The sequence below is a fragment of the Sturnira hondurensis genome, unplaced genomic scaffold (genome assembly GCF_014824575.4).
Source record: "Sturnira hondurensis isolate 20B ecotype Veracruz unplaced genomic scaffold, ASM1482457v3 Scaffold0022542, whole genome shotgun sequence".
Classification (NCBI taxonomy): domain Eukaryota; kingdom Metazoa; phylum Chordata; class Mammalia; order Chiroptera; family Phyllostomidae; genus Sturnira; species Sturnira hondurensis.
In genome coordinates, this window is record NW_028095173.1 from 473,618 (window position 1) to 500,241 (window position 26,624).

At 39.5% G+C, this 26,624-nt stretch overlaps 1 protein-coding gene across 1 annotated transcript; it reads left to right on the forward strand.

The window, feature by feature from the left end:
- The first annotated feature begins 2,614 nt into the window (after positions 1-2,614).
- On the forward strand, positions 2,615-25,677 carry COQ2 (coenzyme Q2, polyprenyltransferase). The gene is made up of 7 exons (XM_037035624.1): positions 2,615-2,889; positions 11,688-11,854; positions 15,730-15,851; positions 17,490-17,575; positions 21,092-21,225; positions 23,092-23,280; positions 25,118-25,677. Exons 1-7 carry the CDS (start codon positions 2,637-2,639, stop codon positions 25,280-25,282), a joined length of 1,116 nt encoding a protein of 371 aa, XP_036891519.1. The 5' UTR covers positions 2,615-2,636; the 3' UTR covers positions 25,283-25,677.
- Positions 25,678-26,624: the final 947 nt, after the last annotated feature.

The window sequence follows — 26,624 nt, forward strand, 5'->3', positions numbered from 1 at the left end:
ATTACTTGTCTTGTTAATAATAGCCATAGACTTGCTATACCTTTAAGTCTTCTTTGGACTTCAATATACATATCATATTTGTATAACATATAATACTTATATATAGAATGTAGTGAATATTTATATACTTATATAATATTGTGGTATAAGAAATATATTTAGTCTTTGTCTCCAATTCCTGGCACAAAGCCCCTAAAACCTTTGGAACTCCCTGAATGATAGGAGTGTTGTCATTTATAAGGAGCCCCTTTTGAGGAAACTTTTGGGAAGTCCTGAAGGGCGAGAGCTGGTTGACAGAGGAACCAACTATGTTATTAGAGGGTTGGAATTTTCAGCCCCACTCCTGACTTTCAAGGAGCAGAAAGGAACTGGAAAATTAGGTTCAATCACCAATGGTCAGTGATTAATTAAATCAATCAAAAAGCTCCAAAAGCTCCAAAAAGATGTGGTTCGGAGAGCTCCAGGGTGGTGAACATGTAGATGTGTGGGCAGAGTGGCTTATGCCTACAGAGGTCATAAAAGCTCTGTGCCCTTTCCTACATGCTTTGCCCCATGTATCTCTTCCATACAGCTGGCCCTCCGTTTTAAAATAAATTGGTAATCTAGTAAACAAAATGTTTCCTAAATTCCATGACCCACTTTAGCAAATTAAGTCAAATCACAGAAAGAGATCTTGGGCACGTCCTAGCTATAGTATCTGCAGTGACGGATGGGGCAGCCTTGTGGAACTGAGCCCTTAATCCACGGGATCTGATGCTATGCCCAGGTAGTGCCAGAATTGAGTTATGTCACAGGCCACCTAGGTGGTGTCACAATTGCTTCATATATGGAAAACCCACACACTTGGTGTCAGAAGTGGAGTAGGGTTGTAGTAGAATTAGAGTAGAGGAAACACATACAAGAAGAAGTGTATTTTTTTCTGTTACCAATACAAGGGATGGGAGAAAATGTAGGTTTATTGTTGTTCATATGAAAAATAATATAATAATTAATAAGTACTAATGCAAAAATATGCTCTGTGTTTCTCACACTCACAACTGTAAACCTACTTTTACCTGACCCTGTATAATAAAATTTCCCAGCGCCTGGATCCCTCTGTCTTCAATTGGTGAACTAGCTGTGTGTTAGTTTTGTAGCATTATTAAGGAATGCCCCTGGGCAACACTGAGACAGGACAGTAAGAAGCTAGGAAAATTCCTTGGCAACTGGAATAGGGATATTGAGACGAATAGTTGAACAAACTTGCGGAATACTTTGCAGCCACATACAAAAAGTCATCCCTAGAGATAACACCTAGGCCTCAGTTGTATTTCAGCTCCATGCCCAGAAAAGCAGCAAAACCAGCTGGGTGATGGCAGGACCAGATGCAATGACCAAGGAACCCCTTCCCTGTCACTGACCAATCAGTGCAGACCATGGCCCTGAAAGGACCTGGAGAGCTGATGAAAAGTCTAATGAACCCTCCCCTGAGACCTTGCATCAGATTCACACACCCTTTCCCCAGGACAGAGAGAGAGAGAGAGAGAGAGAGAGAGAGAGGAAGCCTCAAGACAAAGATGCAGCACTCAGAGCTCTTCCTCTGGGGAGCAGGCCCAGCCATTCCCTTTCCTTTCCTCTTCCCACTCCCCACTTCTTTCCCCTCAAGCAGGTGTCTCGTAAACTCTAAGGCAATGGGCAGTGGCACGTTGTCCCAGGCTAACCTCCTGAACCTGTCTCCAAAGCTCTCTTTTCTCTGACTTTCCAGTAAACTAAGGCAGCCCAGCCTAAGCTCTCCTGTTTCTTTTTCTACTCCTTGTTCTACTGTCCCCAACTTTAATAAATGTACCCTCATAGTCACCTGGGCTTGTATTATGAAGTCATTCCTACATGAAGTTAAGAAACTACACAGTACCAGCTGGCACTAGGCAGACCCGCTCACGGTTAGGTTCCTGTCTGGTAACACCACCACTGGGGACTCAAAATATCACAGCATCACCAGGTTGGGGGTTTAAGGAAAGACACTTAAAGATTAACCTAATCCCCTAGAATTCTAAAATCCAGATGAGTGACTTGCCCATGGTCACTCAGTAAGTGGTTAAATGGGCTAATGCATGTAAAGCGTCTGAAACAGTGCCTGGCACACATGGCCACCCAAGAAACTGAGAGCCAACCAGCTCTTCTTAGCAGCAGGCTCTTAGCTTCTCAAACACTCCACGGCTCTCAATTATACCAACTCCTTTGAATTAGACTGTTAAATATAAGGTATTCACTTGTGTAATGAGCATTCTTTAACTTTGAGTACAGCTTCAACTTACACTCTTGGATATGGCCTCTAGGTGCCCCTTTTAGCTTTAAAAATGGAACCACCTGCTTGCAAACCAACATTTTGGATTCAGAAGGTTTTTTGCGTGTTTTTTTTCCTTCTAAAACTGGGAAAGCTGATAACAGGAAAGCTGATAACGAGGGGACCACACTCCCGGGTAAAGTGACCACAATAACCCCTCTTCCTTGTTACTCAAAAGGGTAGCGCCACACCACTCACTGCCCACACAGAACAGGCGCAAACTGGCATCTCGCTGTCTCACTGCGCATGCCCACCCTGGACCCGACTCCCGGAAACGACGTTAGGCCGGTGCGCAAGGAAGCTTCCTGATACTATGCTGGGCCCGGGCGGCGCGCGTTTCGCAGGATGTCTGCGAGCCCGGATACAGGCCTGTGTGTGGGGTTCCCGGGGCCGCTCCCTGGCCCTGGCGCGCTCGGCTGGCGCGCCAGGCCCTGGGGACCCGCAGCCCTCCGCGGGGCGGGGCGTGCGCTGGCGTCGGCTCAGCCTGTCTGCAGCTGCGGTAGTGGAGTCCGCGCCCCGCCCGCTGCAGCCCTACCTGCGCCTCATGAGGTTGGACAAGCCAGTAGGTGAGTGCGCACGTGCGCTGGTGGGCCAGGGGCTGCTGGTGTAATGGAAGTGAAGCACTAAAGCTGGGTCTTGGCCACTAAGCGCCGGGTGCCCTCCGGACACCCGAACCTGGCAACTGGGAAGTGACCTGCCTAACGCTCCTCTAAATCCTGAGCGTCTGAGCCAGGCAAAAAAGTTCGCTCATTCCATAATCCTTATGGAATCGAACCGAAATCCCGTGCTCGTTGTGTCCCTGGATTTGCAGAGACGTGCAGTATTGTAGCACTTCCTAACTTTAATTATGCTTGATCGTTCCCGTAATTCTGTAGGGCTCCCAGTGCAAATAGACAGTAAAAACACTGAACAAACTAAGGCTCTTAGGCAGAGCCAGAACAGTTGACACCGGGTTCCAGTTCTTTGCTCTACATCCCCCGTCTCACAAAGATTTAATGCATGTGAATGCAGCAAGTAGAGCACTTAGGGACTACCTCTCAGCTCACAATCAGCTCCTGAGGATTTCACTGACCTTCCTGTTCAAAATACCACCCACCACCTCACTCTGTCCCTTCACCTCCGGTTTTGTTGTTGTTTTTGTGGCACTCTCCACTAACGAACATTATGCATTTATTGGGTGATTGATCTCTCCAATGTAGTATAAGCTCCACATAAATGGGCTTTTAAAAAAATCTAATGCCTAGAACAGCACCTGACAGTAGTATTGAATGAATTAATAAACAACTACAACATCACCCAACTTCAGAGATAGAAGAGCTATAGAAACTCCCTGCTCTCAAGGAATTCCTGGTGTAGTTGAAAAAGCTGATTTAAGTGATACAGGTAGTAAGTGCAGGAAAGACAGTAATTACTGAAGATTTTCATTGCTGGAAAAAAGAAGAAATTGTAACTTTAAAGGCAGGTAGATTTTGCAGAGGAGGGCAGAACTCTTGATCGGTGGGGGAAATGTTTTTGGCAAAGATGGGATGGTAGAGTGTTCTTAGAACATTAAGAATATAATCTGGTCTAGAATCCCACCTCTGAGTAGAAAATAGTGGGAGTACAGGCTGGTTAGAAGCTGGACTGAAAAAGGATGGACAAAATGGGAGGGATTGGTACATAGAGGCTTAACTCCAGGTAGATGTTGGCATTCCTATTGCAGTGCATGGTAGTACATTCAGATGTGTAGATATATTTTCTCCAGCTTTGCTGAACCAAGACCTCAAATTAGGCTTTGTTTTTGGTATCCTAGGTTTATGCACTACCTATTTGGGATCAGAGCACTAAGAGTTTATAGCAATCAGCAATTAAAGTATAAAAGCAAAAAATGATAAGGCACAGCCCTGCCCATCATGGCCCCTTGCATTTTGGGGGCCAGATACAGGGCATAAATTTCCAAGCCCAGTTCTAATCTAAAGCCTAACCATAATTCTGTTCTTTGGGTCTGTGTCACAGAGCTTCATTGTAAGTTTACAGGCATCCATGGCAGATCCACAGGTACTGTTATTCCCATTTTGGTAAACCTCTTTTTTCTACTTTAGTGGCTAGACCACCCTACCACATACTAAGAGGCTACAAAGGGGTTTTGCGTAATGCTCCGGAGCCAGACCTCTTGGGTTTGAATCTTCACTCTGCCCATTTGAGGGACCTCAATTATGTTACTTTACCTCTCTCAGCCATCATTTCTCATCTATAAAATGAAGATACTAATAATACTGACTTGATAAGATTGTCATGAGAACTCATATATATATCAAGTATTTAGAACAGTGCCTGACATAAGTGCTCAAGAATGTTAGTTATTATTACTTGTGAAGTGGGAATTGAAGGAGATTGGTAATAGTTATTATATATTGGTTGGCTAAAAAGTGTATTTAGTTTTCTCCATAAAATAAAAGACACACTTTTCATTTTCACCAATACCTTTATTGATTTGGATATTTTGTGTATGTCAGCTATCTGCTGCTGTTGGCTTCTAGTGGGTAGAGGCTAGGGGAGCTGCTAAACATCTTCCAATGCATAAGACCAGCCCTACAGCAAAGAACTATTTGGCCAAAATGTCAGTAGTACCTAACAAACCTCACAAATCACTTTTTTAAAAATGTATTTTATTGATTATACCATTACAGTTGTTCTATTCCCCCCCTTCATTCCCCTCCACCCACACACTCCCTCCCCCACCATTCTCCCCACCTTAGTTTAGAACCACGTGTCTCAAGTTCTTTAAATTCTGNTCCAATGCATAAGACCAGCCCTACAGCAAAGAACTATTTGGCCAAAATGTCAGTAGTACCTAACAAACCTCACAAATATCACTTTTTTAAAAATATATTTTATTGATTATACCATTACAGTTGTTCTATTCCCCCCCTTCATTCCCCTCCACCCACACACTCCCTCCCCCACCATTCTCCCCACCTTAGTTTAGAACCACGTGTCTCAAGTTCTTTAGATTCTATATTTTCCCCACTATTCTTGCCCTCCCCCCTATTTATTTTCTACCTACTGTCTATGCTGTTTTCTGAACCTTCTCCCCCCTTCTCCTCCTCCACTCCCCTGTTGCTAGCCCTCCATGTGTTCTTCATTTCTATGGTTCCACTCCTGATCTAGCTGTCCTCTTGGTTTGATTTTGTTTTAGGTGTGGTTGTTAATAACTGTGAGTTTGCTGTCCTTTCACTGTTCATATTTTTCATCTTCTTTTTCTTATATAAGTCCCTTTAGCATTTCATATAATAAGGGCTTGGTGATGATGAACTCCTTGAACTTGACCTTATCTGAGAAGCACTTTATCTGTCCTTCCATTCTAAATGAAAGTTTTGCTGGATAAAGCAATCTTGGCTGTAGGTCTTTGGATTTCATGACTTGGAATACTTCTTTCCAGCCCCTTCTTGCCTGTAAGGTCTCTTTTGAGAAATCCGCTGACAGTCTGATGGGTACTCCTTTGTAGGTGACTGTCCCCTTATCTCTTGCTGCTTCTAGGATTCTCTCCTTCATTTTAGTCTTGGCTAATGTAATTATGATGTGCCTTGGTGTGTTCCTTCTTGGGTCCAACTTCTTTGGGACTCTCTGAGCTTCCTGGATTTCCTGGAAGTCTATTTCCTTTGCCAGACTGGGGAAGTTCTCCTTTATTATTTGTTCAAATAAGTTTTCCACTGGTGGCTGTTCCTCTTCTCCTTCTGGTACCCCTATAATCCGGATGTTGGAACGTTTAAAGATGTCCTGAAGGTTCCTAAGCCTCTCCTCATTTTTTTGAATTCTCATTTCTTCATTCCTTTCTGGTGGGATGTTTTGTTTTTCCTTCTGGTCCATTCCATTGATTTGAGTCCCAGTTTCCTTTCCATCACTGTTGGTTTCCTGGACATCTCCCTTCATTTCAATTAGTTTAGCCTTCATATGTTCCTCTAATTTGTGACTATAATCAACCAGTTCTGTGAGCATCCTGATAAACAGTGTCTTGAACTGTGCTTCTGAGAGGCTGGCAATCTCTTGGTCACTTAGAGTTATCGGCTCTGGGACTTTGAGTTCTTCTTGCGCCATCTTTTGGGCTGTTCGTGCTTGTTACATAGCAGGATCGGAGCCCTAGGTGTTCACCAGAGCAGGGCAACTCAGTCGCGAGGTTGTGATGCTGTATGTGGGGGTGGGGTCAACGAGGAGCAATGGCGTCTGGTCTGCCGCCTCCTGCCGTGGCCCCCACAGGTCCCACAGCTGCCACCGTCACCGGGGCCCGCGCATTTCGTCCCACTGCACGCGAGTGTGCCACCGCCATCAGCCCTCGCCCCCTGGGGCCTGCGTGGTCCTTCTCACTGTGTGCCAATGTGCGACTGCGGTCAGTCTGCCCCACACCCTGACTGGGTCCGGGCCACTTGCGCGCTTACGTCTGGGGATTTTTCCTGCCCGACCCTGCTCTGCTGCTGGCTCTGCCCCTCTTACCATCCCGGTTGAATGGTTAGTTGTTGTTGGACTTCCGTATAATTCAATTTTCTGGTCTTTGGGTGTGTCTTTGTTCTCCAAACCTTTGTTGTATTCAAACTTGATTGTGGGAGAAGGCACAGTGTTTCCACCTATGCCTCCATCTTGGCGGAAGTCCCTCACAAATCACTTTTGACATATTCAATCAGTCACAGCACCTTCTCCATATACTGTGCAGATCTTTTTCTTTCTTTTGTGTTTCAGTTTCATTTTTACCTTTCTTGAAATAATAAAGGATAATATGCCAAAAGTGTTGCGTATTTTCTTTCATCTTCATTATGAAAATGGCTACACAAAAATTCACTAGTTTTGATGTTTTTTTAAAGGCATGCTGATGTGACAGCTGTCACAATGCAGTGTAACAGAATTGTCTCCAGTGAAGTTAAAGACAACTAAACACTACAAGAGCCATTGTATGGAAAAACCTAAATGAACTTTTTGGCCAACCTAATATTTTAGAACAGACCAACCTGCATGCTTTGGTTCTAAATAAGGTAATGATTACAGGATTTTTAAGATAACTTATTAGTAGTTCTGTGTGTTTCATTTCATTCAATACTTTTTGAGCCACTGTGTATGCCAGGAACACTAAATTGATGGTAGTAGAATTCAAGTTTGCTATTTCAGTTCTTTATTGAAAATCTTTTGATTTTATGTTCATTGTTTTACTTTGTTGAAGTTAATACTAATCTTCATAAACCAAAGTGTTTTATTTTTCAGAAAAGATTACAATGATATTATTTGAGAAAGTTTCAGCAGGTGGCACTCTTTCACTAAATCAGTGATGTAATTTTCTGACTGCATTTATAGGTGTTTATGTTGTTTTAAAGTTAAGGTATAATCAGTGAATGACTCTTAGACTCCATTTATGTGGGCTCTTTTGCCCATCACCTGCCAAAACTTGCTCTTTTTATTTAATCTCCCAGACAGAGTTTTCTTTTCCTACAGTAAACATTTTTTTTCCTGAAGTGTATCTGTTTGTGATGAAAACAGTCCCTATTTCATTGATTTGTTGTGAGAATCAAAAGTGTTACATGACAGGACCTGGCACATAGTAAGCACTCTGTATTTTTTATTACTGTTTGTGTTTTCATCACCAGTATTGGCTTCTCATAATAACTCTGAAAGGTAGATATTTTCCCCCTCATTTATAGGTGATGAAGAATGAGCCTTAAAGTTTAATATACTTTAGTGTCGGAGTCATTGCACTTATGAGTAGCAGGCGTCAAGCAGGAGGTCTGACTTGTTCTTTCACTATAGGAATGCTCCTCATCTGTAGCGGTGACCTACAGATTCCTGTTAGTAAGTGAATATGTCACCTATAGTACAAACTAAGGCCAAGATAATTTTGTTCTTAACACAAAATGTTACAGGAGGTTATACAGCTTTCTCTAGAATTATTCTGGAAGTGGAACCTTCAGTTCTTTGTACCAGGAAAATAATGCCTGTGAAGTGATTGTTTTTCTTTTCTATCTGGACAGGATCAGCCAGCTGCTCCTCTGTCCCTTTGAGTTATAAGGAAGTAGTTAAACCCATTGTTGTATCCTCTGTGCATCTGTTGCATCATGTGTAAAATAGGAATAATAATAATAGGGCCTATTTTATGAGTGTTCTTGAAGATTAAATGAGTTAATACATATAAAGCATTTAGAACACTGCCTGGCATTTCACGAACATTCAGTACATGTTAGTGGAGGGGATCAGAATGAGTTGCTCCAATATGTGCCTTTGTGCCATGGAAGTTATTTTGAGCTGAAGGTAATCGAGACCTTGCAAGTTCAAGAGAAACTTTTACCTGTCCCTTAAATTTTAAATTGGGGGCCTTGTCCATAACAAGAGTTATTAGCAAAAATAACTTATTTAGAGGGCAGGGCAAGCATGTAACTACTGGATATCTGCTCTTTTTTATCTGCTCAGTCTATGAATTACCACCCCTCCCCCCTTTTTAGGGCTCTTATTTATTTATTATTTAATCCTCACCTGAGAACGTGCTTATTGATTTTAGAGAGAGGGGAAAGGAAGGAGAGGGAGAGAAACATTGATGTGAGAGAGAAACGAGTGGTTGCCTCTCGTGAGTGCCCAACCTGTTCTCTGTGGTCCAGCAGGACAGTGGGTCTCAGACTTCTTGTCCATATGTATGTAATTAAATTTGGTTAGTTTCTCTTGTTAATCTGCCACATGTTGATTTAATTATTAGACTAGCCAAAAGAACCTAGAAGGTTATAGGAAATTTTATTCCTCCACCACATTAACTACCGTTAATTCAGGTCTGGACTGGCCATTTCTCACTTTTAGCTCCTCCTTGCCTTTTCTGAGTTTAAGCCCCTTTTGGAAGAGCCTTCCTGAATTCTCCTTATTGTCTCACCAGTGAACTTAGGCAGCTCTGGTTTATGCCTTTGTAGGACCCTGTGCTTGCTCTGTTGTTGAGTTGTTCTATTTTATTACTGTTTGGTTAGCTGTGTTTCTTCCTTTTGATGTAGAAGCTGTGTAAAGGCAGAAACCAACTCTCAGTCACTATTGTATTCCCTGTTCCTAGCACAGCCCTGGCACAAAATATGTGATTTATAAATATTTGCAAATGAGTCAAATTTAAGAAACTTAAACATGATTATAAGGACTTCACCATTTGCCTGTTTTCATATAGGATCTGAGCTTTCAGTAACCACATATCTTTCTTCTCTGATATTGCTAAATAGGGAAGGAAAACTCAGAATTTTTCTAATTAGCACCATATCCAAACAGTTGTTGACTTTTTGTTGTGAAACATTTCACAAACATTTGTTGTGAAAGTAAGGTATCTATTAAAGTTCATGTGCGAAATTTCTTATTCACACAATCTACAGTAGTACCACCTTATGCCGTTTCACTTTCTGCCATTGCAGTTAACCATCATCAACTATGCTCCAAAAAAATTTTTTTTAAAGATTTTATTCATTTATCTTTAGAGGGGAAGGAGAGAGGGAGAGAAATATCAATGTACGATTACCTGTCGTGTGCCCCCCACTGGGAACTGGCCTGCAACCCAGGCATGTGCCCTGACTGGGAATCGGACTGCTATCGTGTGGTTCCCAGGCCCGCGCTCAATCCGCTGAGCTATGCCAGCCAGGGCTGGTCCAAAAATATTAAGTAGGAAATTCTAGAAATAATTCAGTAAGTTCATAAGTTCTAAGTTCCCTACCATTTTGAAATAGCATGATACAGTCTTGCCTCATCCCCCACTCTGTCTGCCCAGCATGTGAGTCATCCCTTTGTCGGGTTTGTATACACTACCTGCCCGTTACTTAACTGTTGCTGCTTTGCAGTGCTTGTGTTCAAGTAACTTTTCTTTACTTAGTAATGGCCCCAAAGCCAAGAGTGAGTGATGCTTACAATTCCGATATGCCAAAGAGAAGCTGTGAAGTGCTTCCTTAAAGTGAAAAGGTGAACGTTCTCAATAAGGAAAGAAAAGAAATTGTATGCTAAGGTTACAGTAAGAACTAATTTTCTATCCGTGAAATTATGAAGGAGAAAAAAATTTGTGCTGGTTTGTTGCACTTCAAACTGCAATTATGGACCTCATACTGCAAAAGTTACAGACACAGTGTATGATAAATGCTTAGTTGAGGTGAAAAAGGCATTGAATTTGTGAGGGGAAGACATGAACAGAAAATGTGTTGTGGCTGACACCAGTGTGTTGTGCCAGAAAGCACTGGGCCTCTATAATCTGCTGGAACAAGTGACCACATTCACATAGCTTTTATTACAGTATGTTGTTTAATTGTTCTATTTTATTAATTATTGTTCATCTGTTGCTGTGCCTAATTAATAAATAAAGCTTTATCATAGGTACATATGTATAGGAAAAAATAGCATCTGCAGTGTTTACTACTGTCCACTGTTTCAAGCATCCACTGGGGGTTTTGGAGCATACCACCACCCACAGATAAGTGGGGACTGCTCTGTTTGGTTTTAGTTCAATTTCATCTGGTTTTGGGCAAAAGACCAAGAAAGCCCATTCGTGCATGTAGTTGCAAAATATATATTTTTAAAAACGGTTAATAATCTCCCTACCACAAGATTATTTTATTGTAAATATATCAAAAGCAGTAAAGAAATTTTGAACAGGTAGTACATGCATGTGATACAAAATTCAGAAGGTATAAGAGTAGATTGAAAATGAAGTCTCTGAGCAAATCAGTTCCCCTCCTCAGAGACAAGTTTCTAATATATCCTTCCTGACATGGTCTGTGAACATACTAACATTCAGATGTATGTATTTGTTTCATCTGTGTGTGTGCATGTCTACACACAAAATTTTCAGGTTGTCCATAAGGGTTGGACTGTTTTGGAACCTCATCAGGAATACGTGAAAGTATCCGATTCCCCAGGGTGTGTTGTAAGAGTTTGAATTTTGTCAATCTGATAGGTGAAGAATGTTACCTCAGTGTAATTTTAATGTGTGTTTTTCAAAGTTGGTTATCTTTTTTTTTTAAGCTGGTTAAGCAGAAAAGGGTTTGTTAGAGAGCAATACATACCTTACAGAGGAGACTGATTTCTATTATATGCAGTCCAAAGTTGGTTATCTTTTCATATGTATAAGAACCATTTGTATTTCTTTCTGTGAACCTCTATTATATCTTCTGTCCATTTTTCAGTTGGACTATATTGATTCTCTTCAGTTTCTAGGAACCCTATATATTAGGGAAAATAGTCCTTTGTGCTATGAATGACAGATTTATTGTCCCTGTTGTCATGTGTTTTTGACTTGTTTTTTGTTGTTTTTTTTTTTACTTCTTTGGGATGTGGTGTTTAAACAAATGAAAGCAGTTAATCAACTTGAATTTGTAACTTATTTTGTCTTTTTATTTTTGCTTAGGAACCTGGCTGCTCTATTTGCCTTGTACCTGGAGCATTGGTTTGGCAGCGGAGCCGGGTTGTTTTCCAGATTGGTACATGCTCTCCCTGTTTGGCACTGGCGCTATTCTGATGCGTGGAGCGGGCTGTACTATTAATGACATGTGGGACCGAGACTATGATAAAAAGGTAGCTTCATCATCAAAAAGAGCAGAGAGGCTCATCTAAATTCTGTAGAGTAACATGGTGGCATCATTCTTTAATGCTTCACAAAGCAGCAGGCTCATTTAGTGTCCTCACCGAAATCCAGCATAAGAAGTGCCAATAATAGCTGAATGAATAGCTGGGTACATTGTAACACTTTGTAATAATGCAATGTAACACTTTGTAATAGTGTTACAAAGTGTAGTGCACCTCTTTTCTCAGCACTGGAGCGGCCATGGGGACAGGGTGTATACTTTACTTTTATGAAATGAATTAGGATTTAGAAGGCCAGGGTAAGGCTGTTAGGAGTGAAGTGAAAAATCCATCTAAACCTTTGAGTATCTAAAAGAACCACCATTTACCCTGGCTGGTGTGGTACAGTTAGTTGGAGAGTCAGCATTTACACCAAAAGGTAGGGGTTTGATTCCTGGTCAGGGCGCATACCTAGGTTGCAGATTTGATCCCTGGTTGGGACATGTATTAGAAGGCGGCTGATCCATGTTTCTCTCTCTCTCTCTCTCTTTCCCTCTCTCCCTTTCTCTCTAGAAAGCAATGAAAAAAAACATCCTCAGGTGAGGATTTAAAAAAATAAAATAAAATAATTAAAAATAAAAGACCTGTCATCCCTTCCTTTGCCATGTATATTGGAGCTGTAACTATTCATGTGTAAATCACATCTTAATGTAAATGAACAGAGACTACCCTATTAGTATTTGTTATAATTATTATTTTTATATATTTTTTATTGATTATGCCATTACAGTTGTCCTGTTTCCCCCTTCAATCCCCTCTACCCTGCACACCCCCTCCCCCACCATTCTTCCCCCTTTAGTTTATGTCCACGTGTCTCAATTTCTTTAGATTCTATATTTTCCATACTATTCTTGCCCTCCCCCCATCTATTTTCTACCTACTGTCTATGTTACTTATTCTCTGTACCTTCTCCCCCCTTCTCCTCCTCCCACTCCTTTGTTGCTAACCCTCCATGTGATCTTCATTTCTGTGGTTCTGCTCCTGATCTAGCTGTCCTCTTAGTTTGCTTTTGCTTTAGGTATGGCTGTTAATAACTGAGTTTGCTGTCCTTTCACTGTTCATCTTTTTTATCTTCTTTTTCTTAGATAAGTCCCTTTAACATTTCATATAATAAGGGCTTGTTGGTGATGAACTCCGTGAATTTGACCTTATCTGAGAAGCACTTTATCTCCCCTTCCATTCTAAATGAAAGCTTTGCTGGCTAGAGCTATCTTGGTTATAGGCCAAGATCCAGTTTGGATGCCTTGATCCTAGCCAGGAGATGCATTGATTTGGAGCTTCATACATGCTAGTCAGTTTTTCATTCTGCATAAGCATATGAATGAGGTGTCTGGAACATATCACTTCACAATAATTCTTGAACATGATTAGAGCACCTAATATCCAAATCCTGGTTGTGATGCTGGACTGTAAAGTTTTATAAGATGTAACCCTTGGGGGGCTTATAAAGGGTACATGGGATTTCTGTATTTTTCAAAATAGAGAGAATTTTAAAAAACCCTGCATATGAATCTACAGTTACCATAAAAGAAAAAAATGATTTAAAAAAAGAAAAGAAAAAGTTTGATTAAAAAATGATATATTCAAACCAACTTTTTCCATCAGCTCCCCCTAAGTGATAGTTTTTCCTCTCTAGATTTAAGGGAGCTGACTAAATATTCTTTATCTCCTGCATGCTATTTTCCTCTGACTAGAAGAATCCAGATTCTGCATTGACATACAACAAAGTGCTTAAATGAGTGTTTTATAGCTATTGAAGTGGTTTTGCTAACCTGAATTTTAAAATGTTATATGCATCTCTTTTAAAGGACTAGTTAAAAAGCTTAGCCACGTTGTATTGCTTACCTCACAGTTTTTTAAAGGCTATATGTGGTTAGGATATGTTTATGGTCAGGATTTTAAGTGAGTTGCTATTAGGGTATCTGGGTTAGATGTGTTTTTCTGATGTATCTAATCTACTAGCCATGTGATAAACATTAGGTAGATAAACATTAAAATAATATCAATGCACAGGTATCGATTTGGTTTTATGAGCTATGAGCATTCTGGTTTCGTAAAAACCATATAGAATATGTTTTGATCATCATTTTTTAGTCTTTTGATCAAGTGCTTATTTTCCGCTTTCAAATTTAGGTAGATAATTATAACTGTACTGAACAGCTAGTGTAATGTTGTGGTTAGTGTGGTCAGTGGGACCGGACTGACGATGTTGTTGTACTCCTTGTGACTTTGGAAAGTTCCTGCATCTCTGCTTTAGTTTCCTAAAACTTAGAAATGCCAAGACCTTGTGAGTAGCTATAGACAAGGTGGTTATAGGGTTCAGTGATGTGATGCTCTTAGAATAGTGCATTGTCAACAGTCAGATACTAGCTGGAAGAATCATAATATCCTGAAACAGATATAAGAACATAAATATTATTTCTAACAGAAACTAGAGACTAAAGCAAGTCTGGAAGATCCAGTTCCAGCACTCTAACCAAGATGAGTCATTACAGTTTGACAGAGTACTGTTTTTATGGAAGAGTAAAACATGCTAGTACTCGGGTCCACAAATGTTTTCTGTAAAGAATAAGATAGTAAATATTTTAGGCTTTGTGGGCCCTACTGTCTTTGTTGCAACTACTCTCTTGGAGCGTGATAGCAACCACACACAATATGTAAACAAATGGGTGTGCCTCTGTTTCAGTAAAACTATTTGTGGGTGCTGAAATTTGAATTTTATATTATTTTCATGTGTTATAATACATTACTCTTTTTTAAAATTTATTTTCAGCCATCTAAAAAAAGGAAAAACCTGCTTTACCTCACAGGCTTTATGAAAACAGGCATTGGGCTGGATTTGGCCCACAGGCCATAGTTTGCTACCTCTTGATGTAAATATACAAAAATATGTTATATTAACATTTAGTGACATAGTTAACATTTATTGAATACTCACGCGCTTCAAATACTGTGTTTACTTTGTGAAATAGGTGCTATTATTACGTCTCTCTCTTCTCCCTCTCTCTGTTTTTCCTTTAACAGGTATATAACCTAAGCCCAAGAGAGATTAAGTAATTTGCCCAAATTCATAGTCAATAAGTGATGGAATGGGATTTAAAGTGCTGGGTTCTCTGATCTCGGATCCTGAGTTGTTTTGTTTGTTTTGTTTTTTTTTAGCAATGTTAAAAGTTTTGGTTATTTTTTTTTCTGTGGTTCAATTTAGAATAATCACATTTAATGATGTTTTGGAAGGAAAAGAACAAAGTAATATATATTATTTGTTCACATAATTGCTCTTTCTGTTCATATTCTCACAGTGGGTTTGCCCTTTATATTTGGGTGCAGCTAATATAAGATTAGACACATTCCTAAATAAGCTGGCAAAAGCCCTCTAATTTTCCAACCCACATAACATGTCTTCTTTCTTCACATCTGATTTCTGGTTGCAGTGCTTCCCATACTCAACACATTCACACAATATTAGCCTTATTTAACATGCACTGCAGTTTTTCTTTCCTGACAGTTCTCACGGTTGTCCCTCTTTTCTCTATGGAAATTGAACATACACTTACTATTTAAGCTAGGTCACTAAGTAACTGCATAAGGAAGTATCTTTGTTTTGTTTAGGGGTGGGTGATAAGGGAATGAATGATGGGAAATTTTAGTTTTTTCCAAAGCTACTTTCAATATCAAGTTTTGATTCTTGGCAGTACTTCCAGTGTTGATTTCACCTTTTATTCTTATTTCTGCCTTGGTGCTTACCACACACCAGTCTCTGAATGAAATGTTTAAATAAATTATTGAGCTATTACATGAAGCTAAGGTATCTGTTTTTATGTATTAAGGTTACAAGAACAGCAAGTCGCCCAATAGCTGCTGGAGACATTTCAGTTTTCCAGTCCGCTGTTTTTCTCGGGGTACAGCTGACCCTGGCACTGGGTATTCTTCTGTGTCTGAATTACTACAGGTATAGTAAATGTGTTTTTCATAATCATGTATAAAATCTGTCCTTTGAAATGAAGGAAATAGGAATAAAATAAAATCAAAATAAGTTTGTCATAAAGTTGTTTATTCGCTACCCATTGAGGGTCTATAAGTTAGCAAGTATAAATAAGTTACCACACATTGTAAAACAAGTATGTTTTCAGCCAAAGGAATTGAGATCAGCATTTAATTTATTCTGAAGCACCTTGCACGACATGTTTCTAAGGGACACAAGGCACTTAATAGGTTGTTTTAGGTACATGCATGGATGTGTGTGGATATACTCATTTATACAGGAGTGAGCAAAAGTAGGTTTACAGTTCACATGGGAAATAATACAATAATTAATAATAATATAAGAATAAACTCTTGTGTTTTATGTACTCACAGCTATAAACCTGTTTTTGCTCACCCCTGTATAATTTTATTTATACTGATAGTATCTCGGAAGTAGGTAAGAGCAGAAGTGATTATACTCACAATGCAAAAAGAAGAACTGGTCTTTCCCAGAGTTACGTTTCTAATGTGTGACAGACAAAAAAAGTGGAATGACTCATTTCTGTATCTCTTAAACAGACAAAATTTAGTGCATCAGAAGGTTGCTTACAAAGTGCTCCAATAAGACCAAAAAAGAGGAGGAGGTCAGCAAATGAGCATTACTTTACAAAGACTAGACTTAATTGTGTACCTTGCCCTGCCAGCAACCATCACATGATAACACTTTGGGAGGTTATTCCTAGGGGGTAGTGTTAGGAGAACTTTGCGCTACCTAGGAACATCTTATGTTATTCTCCTTTCATAGGGACTCTGTCACCTTTTCCTCTTCTAGAGAATTAACACCCATTGAGCAAATAAGGTTGAATATCTTGACTCTAATTCTCTGTTAGGAGTCTCAGTTTCTAGCTGTCTTAATGTTTGAATACAAAATTTAGAGAGGCAGTTGCATATGGTGGGTAATTAATTGGACTCTGGAGCCAGCCTGCCTTAGGTTTGGATCCTGGCCTTGCTATTGACCAGATGTGTAACAGTTGGCAGATTACTTACTCTTTTCAAGCTTTAGTGTCCTCATCTGCAAAAAAACCAAGTAGAATAAAACTACCTGCCTCTTAAGTAACATGTAAAGTGGTTAGAGCAGTGTCTAGTACATGAAAGCATTACACGTGTTAGCTGTTGTTACTGTGTTTGGTTATTTTATAACACTTAAAGTAGTTGTTTTGGGTTTTTTTTTTGTTTGGGGTTTTTTTTTAGATTTTTTATTTTTTTATTTGTATTTAAAGAGAGAGGAAGGGAAGGAAAGAAACATCAATATGTTGTTGCCTCTCATTTGCCCCCAAATGGGTACTTGGCCTGCAACCCAGACATTGCCCTGAGTAGAAATCGAACCAGTGACACTTTGGTTCGCAGCCCGTGCTCAATCCACTGAGCTGCACCAGCCAGGGCAACGCTTAAAGTAGTTTTTAATCATCCTTTGTCCTAATCAAAGTCCAGGAAGATAATTTTACATAACACAACTATAATTAAGATAAATTATTTTCACAATTAGTGTTACTTTTGTTGTCTTATTTAGTGATTTGTAAGGCATGGTGATGTTAATCTTTTTAATGGTTTTTCTTGATTTCAGTATAGCTCTTGGCACAGCATCCCTACTTCTTGTCATCACCTACCCAGTAATGAAAAGAGTTACGTACTGGCCTCAATTAGCCTTGGGTGAGCTTGAATTAACTACAACTATTTCCTTTGATATCTTCAAATTATACTTTTATTTTATTCTATTTAAATTTTATGTTTTTAAAAATTTTTCTTATTGTTGTTCATTACAGTTGTCCTCATTTTGCCCCATTACTCTCCCCTGCCCTTCAAACTATACTTTTAGATGTAATATTATACATGCATATATGCATATCTAATGGAGCAGAGATAAAAAAATGTCAATTCAGTCATGAAATTTTCCAAACCAAGAATAGATTTTCATATATTAAAGGAGGACAGTTAGCCATTTCTATTTGGCTAAAAAATCTTGCATATTTATTATGATTATTATCATTATTACTCTGAAATACTCTTTTAAAAATCTGGGTATGGGGACTTCTGTTTAGATGGAGGCATAGGTAGACACACTTCCCCTTCTTGCACAACCCCAGAAAGAATTACAACTAGACCTCAAAACAAATAACACCTAGAATCATCAGAAAATTGAGCTATATAGAAGTCTGACAACCAAGAATTTAAAGAAGCCATGTTCATTCAGAGGGGCAGAGATGCAGTGTGGCACAGAGAGGCAGTTGTGGTGAGACATGGTGGATAAATATCGGGAGCGACACTTTAGGAGCAAGCAATCCCAGCCCTAGCCTAGGGTTTCAGCACCAGGAAGATAAATTCCCGTAACTTCTGGCTGTAAAAACCAGTGGGGGTTGGGGTGGTAGAGGAAACTGCCTGATTTTCAGGAGACTGTTCAAAGGGCTTAAACAGACTTAGAACGTAGGCAGCCCTACCCACTCTGGGATTCACCACCAGGCAACAGCTGGAAGGACACCTGTCGCATATGGGAAGTGGGTGAAGTGACTTGAAATGGAAAGCATAATTGGTGGGTACAAAATAGACAAAGGGGTGTTAAGAATAGAATGGGAAATGGAGAAGCCAAAGAACTTACATACACAACCCATGGACATGAACTAGGGTGTGGAAATGCTTGAGGGAAGGGATGTAGTGGGTGGAGAGGGGGCAAAGGGGAAAAATTGGGACAACTATAATAGCGTTAACAATAACATTTATTTTAAAATAATATAGACAAAAAGTCTGGGTATGTTATGAAGAAAAAAATTAGCTCTCTTGACCCTACCTCTCTGTTTAAGTGGTTGATCTAGATGCCCTGAAGACTTTGGAATAGAAAACACTCTGAGCAGAAGAAAAAGGGTTAAAATAAAGTATGTGTGATAGCTCATCTGGCCTCTCAGAGCTCCCTTTCTGTGAAGCCTTCCTCAGATATCCCAGGAAAAAGTTACACCACTCTGGGCTCCCACAGCGCTCTGGTGACCTCATGTCAACTGCATTAATACAACAAGAAGGCACCGAGACTGACAGCCTCCTCTGCCTCCCCAGTAATAAATTGTAAATGCCTAAAAGACAAAGCATTCTTTACAGATGGATCGCTCAGCATCTAACATAGCATTGGGTACACTGCAGGAATTCAATAAATGTTTATTAGTCGAATGAGAGGAAGAAAAATATTTACTAGTCTTTTATATTACTAGAATAATCTAAAGTATTCCCTAAACTATTTTAGTTCTTTGTGTTTTTTGTTTTGGGGGGTGGTTTTTTGTGGGGTTGGTTTTTTTTTTTTTTTTTTTTTTAGTTAATAAAAGAAGAACCTACAGATACTCCAAGAAATTGATGAGAGCCTAGCTGGAAAGTTGTGGTGGGATTACTATAATCTTTTTCTAAGATCCTCTCAATGTTGTGTTCCTTTTTATTTAAAAAAAAAGCCGTTATATTTTAACTGACCTGGGAATCTTTTGGTATAAGGAGGATAAGCATCTCCTGTCTAAGATGATGTTTTTGAGTATACAGCTGGTATACTCAAATATACATAGAACCTCTAACTTGTTTTTTGTGCCAGGAATTACACCAGGTACTAGGAAACTAAAAGGTGACTGCAAAACATTTACCATGATGCCCCAGCCAGTGTGGCTCAGTTGGTTAGGTGTCATCCCACAAATCGAAAAGTTGCTGGTTGGATTCTTAGTCAGGGCAAAAACCTGGGTTGTGGGTTAGGTCCCTAGTTGGGGTGCCTGTGGAAGGCATCCAGTCAGTATTTCTCATGTCAGTGTTTCTCTTTCTTTCATCCTTCCCCACTCTCTAAAATTAAAAATCAAATTAAAAAACCACATTCACCTCTTGAAGGAGACAGTGATAAACAGACCATTGCAGTACAATGTACTGGCATGAGTGCTGTGGGACCGCAGAGGAGAAGCCCTCCATCAGTTGAGGAGAGATTCTGAGTAGAAATAGGCCACATAGGAGAAAGAGGATTTCTGAGAAAAGATGCTTGGGATCCATTGAGTGAGGTATTAGAGAGACTTGCAAGTAGAAACGTCTAGCTTACAGGGGACGTAGACTGATAATGAAAAAGTCATAGGATTTGGGGGAGTGTAAAACAATTTAGTATTGCTTTTTATTTATTGTTGTTCAAGTACAGTTGTCCCACCTTTTTCCCCATGGCTGACGCCTACCCCCCCCCCCACCAAATCCCACAATCCATGCCCATGAGTCTTCTATGGTCCTTGACTAGCCCTTTTCCCTTCTTTCCCCTGTTATCCCCCTCATCCCTCCCCTCTGGTCACTGTCAGTTTGTTCTTTATTTCAATGTCTCTGGTTCTGTTTTGCTTGTTTGTTTGTTTTCTTGATTAGGTTCCACTTATGGGTAAGGTCATGTATTTGTCTTTCACTGTCTGTCTTATTCCATTTAGCATAATGCTCTCCAGTTCCATCCATGTTACCGAGAAGGGTCGAAGCTGCTCCTTTCTTTCTGCTGCATAGTATTCCATTGTGAAGAAAAGGGAGCCGTAGGGCACTGTTGGTGGGAATGCAGACTGGTGCAGCCACTGTGGAAAACAATATGGAATTTTCTCAAAAACTAAAAATGGAACTGCCTTTTGGTCCAGCAGTGCCACTGTTAGGATTATACACTAAGAGTCCTGAACCATTAAATAAAAAAAACCTGTGCACTCCAATGTTCATAGCAGCACAATTTACAATAGCCAAGTGCTGCAAGCAGTGTAAGTGCCCACCAGTAAATGAGTGGATGATCAAATGAGTAAATGATCAAAAAACTGGCATATTTACACAATGGAATACTATATAGATCATAGGATTTTGACTCAGGCCTAAGTTTGGACCCCAGCATCTACCATTTATTGATTGTGCCAGGCACCATACCAGGTGGGATAAATGTTCTCATGAAACCTATTTATCAGGAGTGTGTTATTCTTTCTCTTAGCAGTGTTATTTTAATTATTAATTAACCTCTCTGAACCTGTTTTTTATAAAATGTACCTAATAACTACACAGAGAGCTGAGAGGGTTTAAGGAGGAATCATACTAGAAAACAGCATACCCAGAGCTTAATACACAGAAGCATTTAATCCGTGCTGGTGTCCCTCTCTGTCCCTGTGGAACTCTGAAGTATATTTAACTTTTTCTTTCTTTCTGTTTCATCGCCTGTAGGGTTTACTTTTAATTGGGGAGCATTACTTGGGTGGTCTGCTGTCAAGGGCTCCTGTGACCCATCAGTTTGCCTGCCTCTCTATTTTTCTGGAATTATGTGGACTCTGATATATGATACTATCTATGCCTATCAGGTAAAGAAATGTCATTTTTTTTCTTAATTTCGGTTTAGTTGTTGTTTTTTTTTACAACTTTAAGAACCAAACTAAAGGGAAAGTGGTTTTTTTTTCCTAAAAAAATTCATGCTTCCATGGTGCAAACAACATATCTGTTTCATGTGTGTATGTTACCAAGTAGGTCAACTTGTTTATTTTATTTATACTAATTTAATTAGTATTTACAGTATGCTAGGCACCATTTTAAATACCTTGCAAACACTAATGTAACCCTCACAAAACCTTAGAGGAAGGTACTTTTGTTGTCCTCATGTATACAGATGAGGAGGTGTGCATGCGGAAGTCGTTGGTTCGCATCACACAGTTAGTAGATGACAGGCCCGAGACTCAGACCGGGACAGCCTCCAGGGTCAGTGCTGTCAGCCACCACCCTCTCTTGCCCTTCTGCTGATGCCTCTAATCATTATACAATACTAGGCAGCTTTTTTACCCAGTGTAGGTAATAAATGTTTTCCCAGATTTCTACCTATTTTTGTCATTATTACTTTAAGATTACATAGTAGCCCATTGATTTAATATACCATAAATTTTTAACAGTTTGTCTCTTTTGGCCATTCAGGTTGTTTCTGAGTTCCAATAATAAATAGTATTATTCTAATTAGTAATGACTTTATGACTGAGCTTTTCAGGTAAATTTTTAAGAGTGGTATTCCTTAGTTAATGATATATTTTGATAGTTTTTGATATTGCCTTTCATAAGTTAAATCTTTTTAACATTTTTTGTGTATGTTACTAATTTTCCTTTTACGTTTATGAGTTATGAAGAAATTTTCTCAGTATTTTTCTGAAATACTGGATTTCATCCTTTTTTAGAGCTTTTTCTCATTAGCTCCTTCCCCCCACCATGTGCGTATTATCACAAAAAAGTTGCCAGCTCTGTAGTCAGCCTGATTCCTGAAGTGAAACTTAAGTAAGTTTGGAAGAGATGCCTATAGGTTCTGCATCTAGGGATAACTACTCCAGTTAGATTAACTTCTTTGGTAAAACACCATATACTTACTGACATTTTTGTAGTCCACATAATTTAAGTCACAGCTTGCACCCTCAAGGTGATTGCAGTATGAAAGGGAAAACATACCCACATTTCTGCATTTTGAGACTTTGACAAAAGGTAGCTATCTGCCTGCAGGTGGGTGCAGAGTTCATCATGCAGCCTCTGATACCACATGACCATAATTACAACAGCATATGGAAATACTTGCATATAAAGTTGTTAGAGGAAAGCAGTCTGCTAGATGTGACTGTATATCAGAACCTAGTTCTGCTTAATAGAAAGGATGTGATGGGAGCAAGGCATAAATTGAGTTTGAAGTGAAGTGTGAATAGATGTGATTGAGTGATAAGTGAACCTTTTTCTACATCTGTGATTTTAAACAACAGTAAAACTAAAATGCACAAGAAATTATTGAGATTTGAGAACTCTGCAATAAGGAGGAGCTATGTAAAGAATTTGAATTGAGTTTTAATGTAGTACTGTACAGCGCTTTTAGAAAGTAATGTATAGTTAGAAGTCATCATAGGATTGTAAGTACAATGACACGTAGAAATAGAGCTGGAAGAGCAGTAACATTTGACTTTGGTTTGGCCTACACATTCATTACTGATCAACCCATGTTTCTGAGTTACTGTCATCTTTCACAGCTCATGGTGTATCTTTATATTTACACAGAAATGTTCTTAACAGACAGTGTCCTCCAGAATCAGATAGTGGTGATGATTGCACAACCCTGTGAACATACTAAAACCACGGAATCGTACACTTCAAAATGGTGAATTTTATGGTATGTCAGCAAATAATAATTTCTTATTACTTTCTGATGTTAGGACAAGAGAGACGATGCCCTGATTGGTCTTAAGTCCACAGCCTTGAGGTTTCGTGAGAACGCCAAGCAGTGGCTTAGTGGCTTCAGTGCAGCAATGCTGGGGGCACTGAGCCTGGTGGGAGTGACTGCTGGTCAGACCGTGCCCTACTACGCTGCTCTGGCTGCTGTCGGAGCCCATCTGACTCACCAGGTTTGACCATCTTATTTTTTTTCTCACTTTTTTTTGGTATGCCAATAAATTATAATTATTCTTTAAATGAAACAACCTCTGTATTTACAAGCAAGGTACTTCTTAAAACAAACACTTGCTTGAACTGCCTTGAATAGCCCTCTCCCCTCCCACAATTTATCATATAAAACAGCTAACTATATTGTTTTAGAGAAATAATTTAAAACTAATTGTAGGTTTTTTTCCCTCTGATTTTTCTGGAGTTATTTCTGATATATGTCTAGAAAAATTTTAGCTGTGTCTGAAGGTGCAGGTTAAAGTTAATTACTCTGAAAGCAACCGATCACAACTTTATTTCAAAATGTGGGCTTCCAGAGATGCAAAGCAAACTAAATATTCATAGGTTTTGATCCCACTGGCATAGAGACCAAGTCCAGATAAGTCATGTTATTATTATAACATATCAGAGTTCTGCCTGGAGCGTAGGAAGCTGTCATTTCAGGGTATGCACCCAGCACCCCAGCCTTCTACAAGCTGATACTGTGAATCTCCATTATTGACCTATGTAAAATGAATTAACTAAATCTAATTTTAATTAGTAGATTGGTTGTAAATGGATGTGTTTTTGCATCGGTGTTACCATTTTCTTTGAAGAGAAGTTAGCCTATAGTTAGATTATCTGTTTTATACAGATTATTGCAAGTTACTTATCAATGTAAGCAAGACTTGTATAATGTCATGTGAAGGAAACTCAAGTCTGATGTCTAAAAAGTAAACTCTGTGCTGTATCATCTTCATTGTTTTTCTCATTAGGAAAGCTGAAAGATGTATTAGGGATTCTCAGATACAAATTATTTTCCTCCTCAGAATTTCCCTGTGTTCTCTTTTGGTCATAACTCAGCTCCATAGGATTATCACCATCAGTTGATTTTCTGGTCAGAATAATGGAGATTTAGCAATTATTTAAGCTCCTGGATATTAGTGGAGAAATGTGAAAGTATGACAAATATTACAACTATCTGGGACACACTTTATACTTTCCAATTGCGTTCGTGGTCCTCTTTCCAGTCCTTGACACAATAGCCTTCCAGTATTTGAAAAGGAGGAAATCATGATGTTAAGTCTGCAGGCCACAATAAGAAGAGTTGTGAAAATGCAGGTTGCTGATGCTTAAGCAAGTTGCCGATGATTGCTGGGGAAGAGTAAGACAGGGACGTGAGACTTTGCTGATACAGTTACAGTACTACCATGGAGAAGTAGGAGTGTGTTTGCCCTAGGTCACCAGCTGCAGATGTAGGTTGCTAGGATTCCCTTCTCTATGTGGGGATGGGAGGGAAATTTACACATGTATGAGAGTATTTTTATTACCATAAATAAAGTGGGGAGGGCTCACTACAGGCATTTAGTGGGTGAGAACCAGATATATTAACTTCCAGCACACCAGGCAGCCCTACACAGTGGAGTTGTCCTGCCCAACTGTGACGTGTTCTCCTGTTGAGAAACACTGCTCCAAAGAATAAAGCTAGAAATGGAGGGTAGGAGCTATAGGAAGCAGATTTTAGACCAGTTAGTGGAAGGAATCGCTTTCTAAATAGAACTGAAAATAGTGTGGGTTGCCTCTCAAAGCATTCAGTCATGCATCATTCATCATGGGGAAGTCTTTAGGAGACATGTTAGACGATGCCTAGTGAGAGATACGGTAGATTTGTCTACACTGGGAAACTATTTGGGATACTTGAAGGGCTTCCCAGTGCTTAAAATTCTGTAACAAAAGTGCTGATATTTTCTCTAATGATTTGTTTGTGTTGCCAAAAAGTCCGTACTAGCAGTAATGCAGCATTGTGTTCTTCTTTCACAGATTTACACTCTAGACATCCACAGACCTGAGGATTGTTGGGATAAATTTGCCTCCAACCGAACAGTAGGGCTAATACTTTTTTTAGGAATTGTCCTTGGGAACTTGTGGAAAGAAAAGAAGACAGATGAAACAAAGAAAAATATAGATAGTAGAGTAGAAAAGTAGCAAATGAATTCTATCTAGGAGTTTTTAAATCAAACATTTACGAAACACTCTCAGGTGTTATTACAACTTAATTAGATTTGAATGAGAATCTTAACTATGTTGAATATTTAAGAATCAGAAGATGAAGGCTATGAGCATATTTTATATTTGCCTGACTTTTAGTTCAAGTATTTACCCGCAAAATTCTTCCTCTGTCACAGAGGCCTGGACTCTTCAGGATTTGAGATGACCTTGAGTGTTTAAGTTGATGTGTTCTGCTCATTGTAATTCTGATCTGTAGTTATGGGAATTGTATGAGTTCTGCACTTTAAAAGAAACTGACATGTATTTCCTCTAAATGAATGTCTGTAGTAAAATGGACTGTCTTAAGGGAAAAATAAAAGCTGCCACAGAAAGTTGGGGCTTATGGTTCTTTTTTCTTTTTAATTTTTATTTAACCCTTGTTCAAGTACAGTTTTCTTTCTTGTATTCCCAGCCCTGCCCCCACCCCCCCTGCCGCCAGTTCTCCCAACCTCCCTCCCATCTCCACCCCCCACCTTAGTTATTGTCCATGTGTCCATTATACTTGTTCATGTGAATCCTTCTCCTTTTCCCCTGTAGTTCTCTCCCTTCTCCCGTCTGGACCCTGTCAGCACTTTCTGTATTACAGTGTCTTTGGTTACATTTTGCTTGCTTGTTTGTTTTATTGTTTAGAATCCTGTTAAAGGTGATATCATATGGTATTTGTCTTTCAATACCTGGCTTATTTCGCTCAGCATAATGCTTTCCAGTTCCATCCATGATGTTGCAAAGGGTAGGAGCTCCTTCTTCCTTTCTGCAGCATAGAATTCCATTGTGTAAATGTACCATAGTTTTTTGATTGAGTCATTGACAGATGGGCATCTAGGTTGCTTCCAACTCTTGGCTATCCTGAATTGTGCTGCTATGAACATCGGGGTGCATAGGTTCTTTTGGATTGGTGTTTCAAGGTTCTTAGGATATACTCCTAATAGTGGAATTGCTGGGTCAAAAGGCACGTTCATTTTTAGTTTTCTTAGAAAGTTCCATACTGTTTTCCATAGTGGTTGTACCAGTCTTCAATCCCACCAACAGTGAACTAGTGTCCCCGTTTCCCCACAACCTCTCCAGCACTTGTTGTTTGTTTCTTTGTTTATGGTAGCCATTCTGACTGGTGTAAAGTGGCATCTCATTTTGGTTTTAATTTCCATCTCTGAAAGCTAGCGATATCGAGCATCTTTTCATGTCTCTCTGGATCCTCCGTAAGTCCTCCTTGGACAAATGTCTGTTCAAGTCCTTTGCCCATTTTTTAATTGGGTTGCTCATCTTCTTTGAGTGGAGTCGT

Bases quoted from the DNA above. Each gene is read 5' to 3' on its own strand.
- COQ2 (XM_037035624.1), top strand. From the start codon at position 2,637: ATGCTGGGCCCGGGCGGCGCGCGTTTCGCAGGATGTCTGCGAGCCCGG. The intron at 2,890-11,687 runs GTGAGTGCGCAC...ATTTTTGCTTAG, and splicing joins GAGGTTGGACAAGCCAGTAG to GAACCTGGCTGCTCTATTTG. The intron at 17,576-21,091 runs GTGAGCTTGAAT...CATCGCCTGTAG, and splicing joins CTGGCCTCAATTAGCCTTGG to GGTTTACTTTTAATTGGGGA.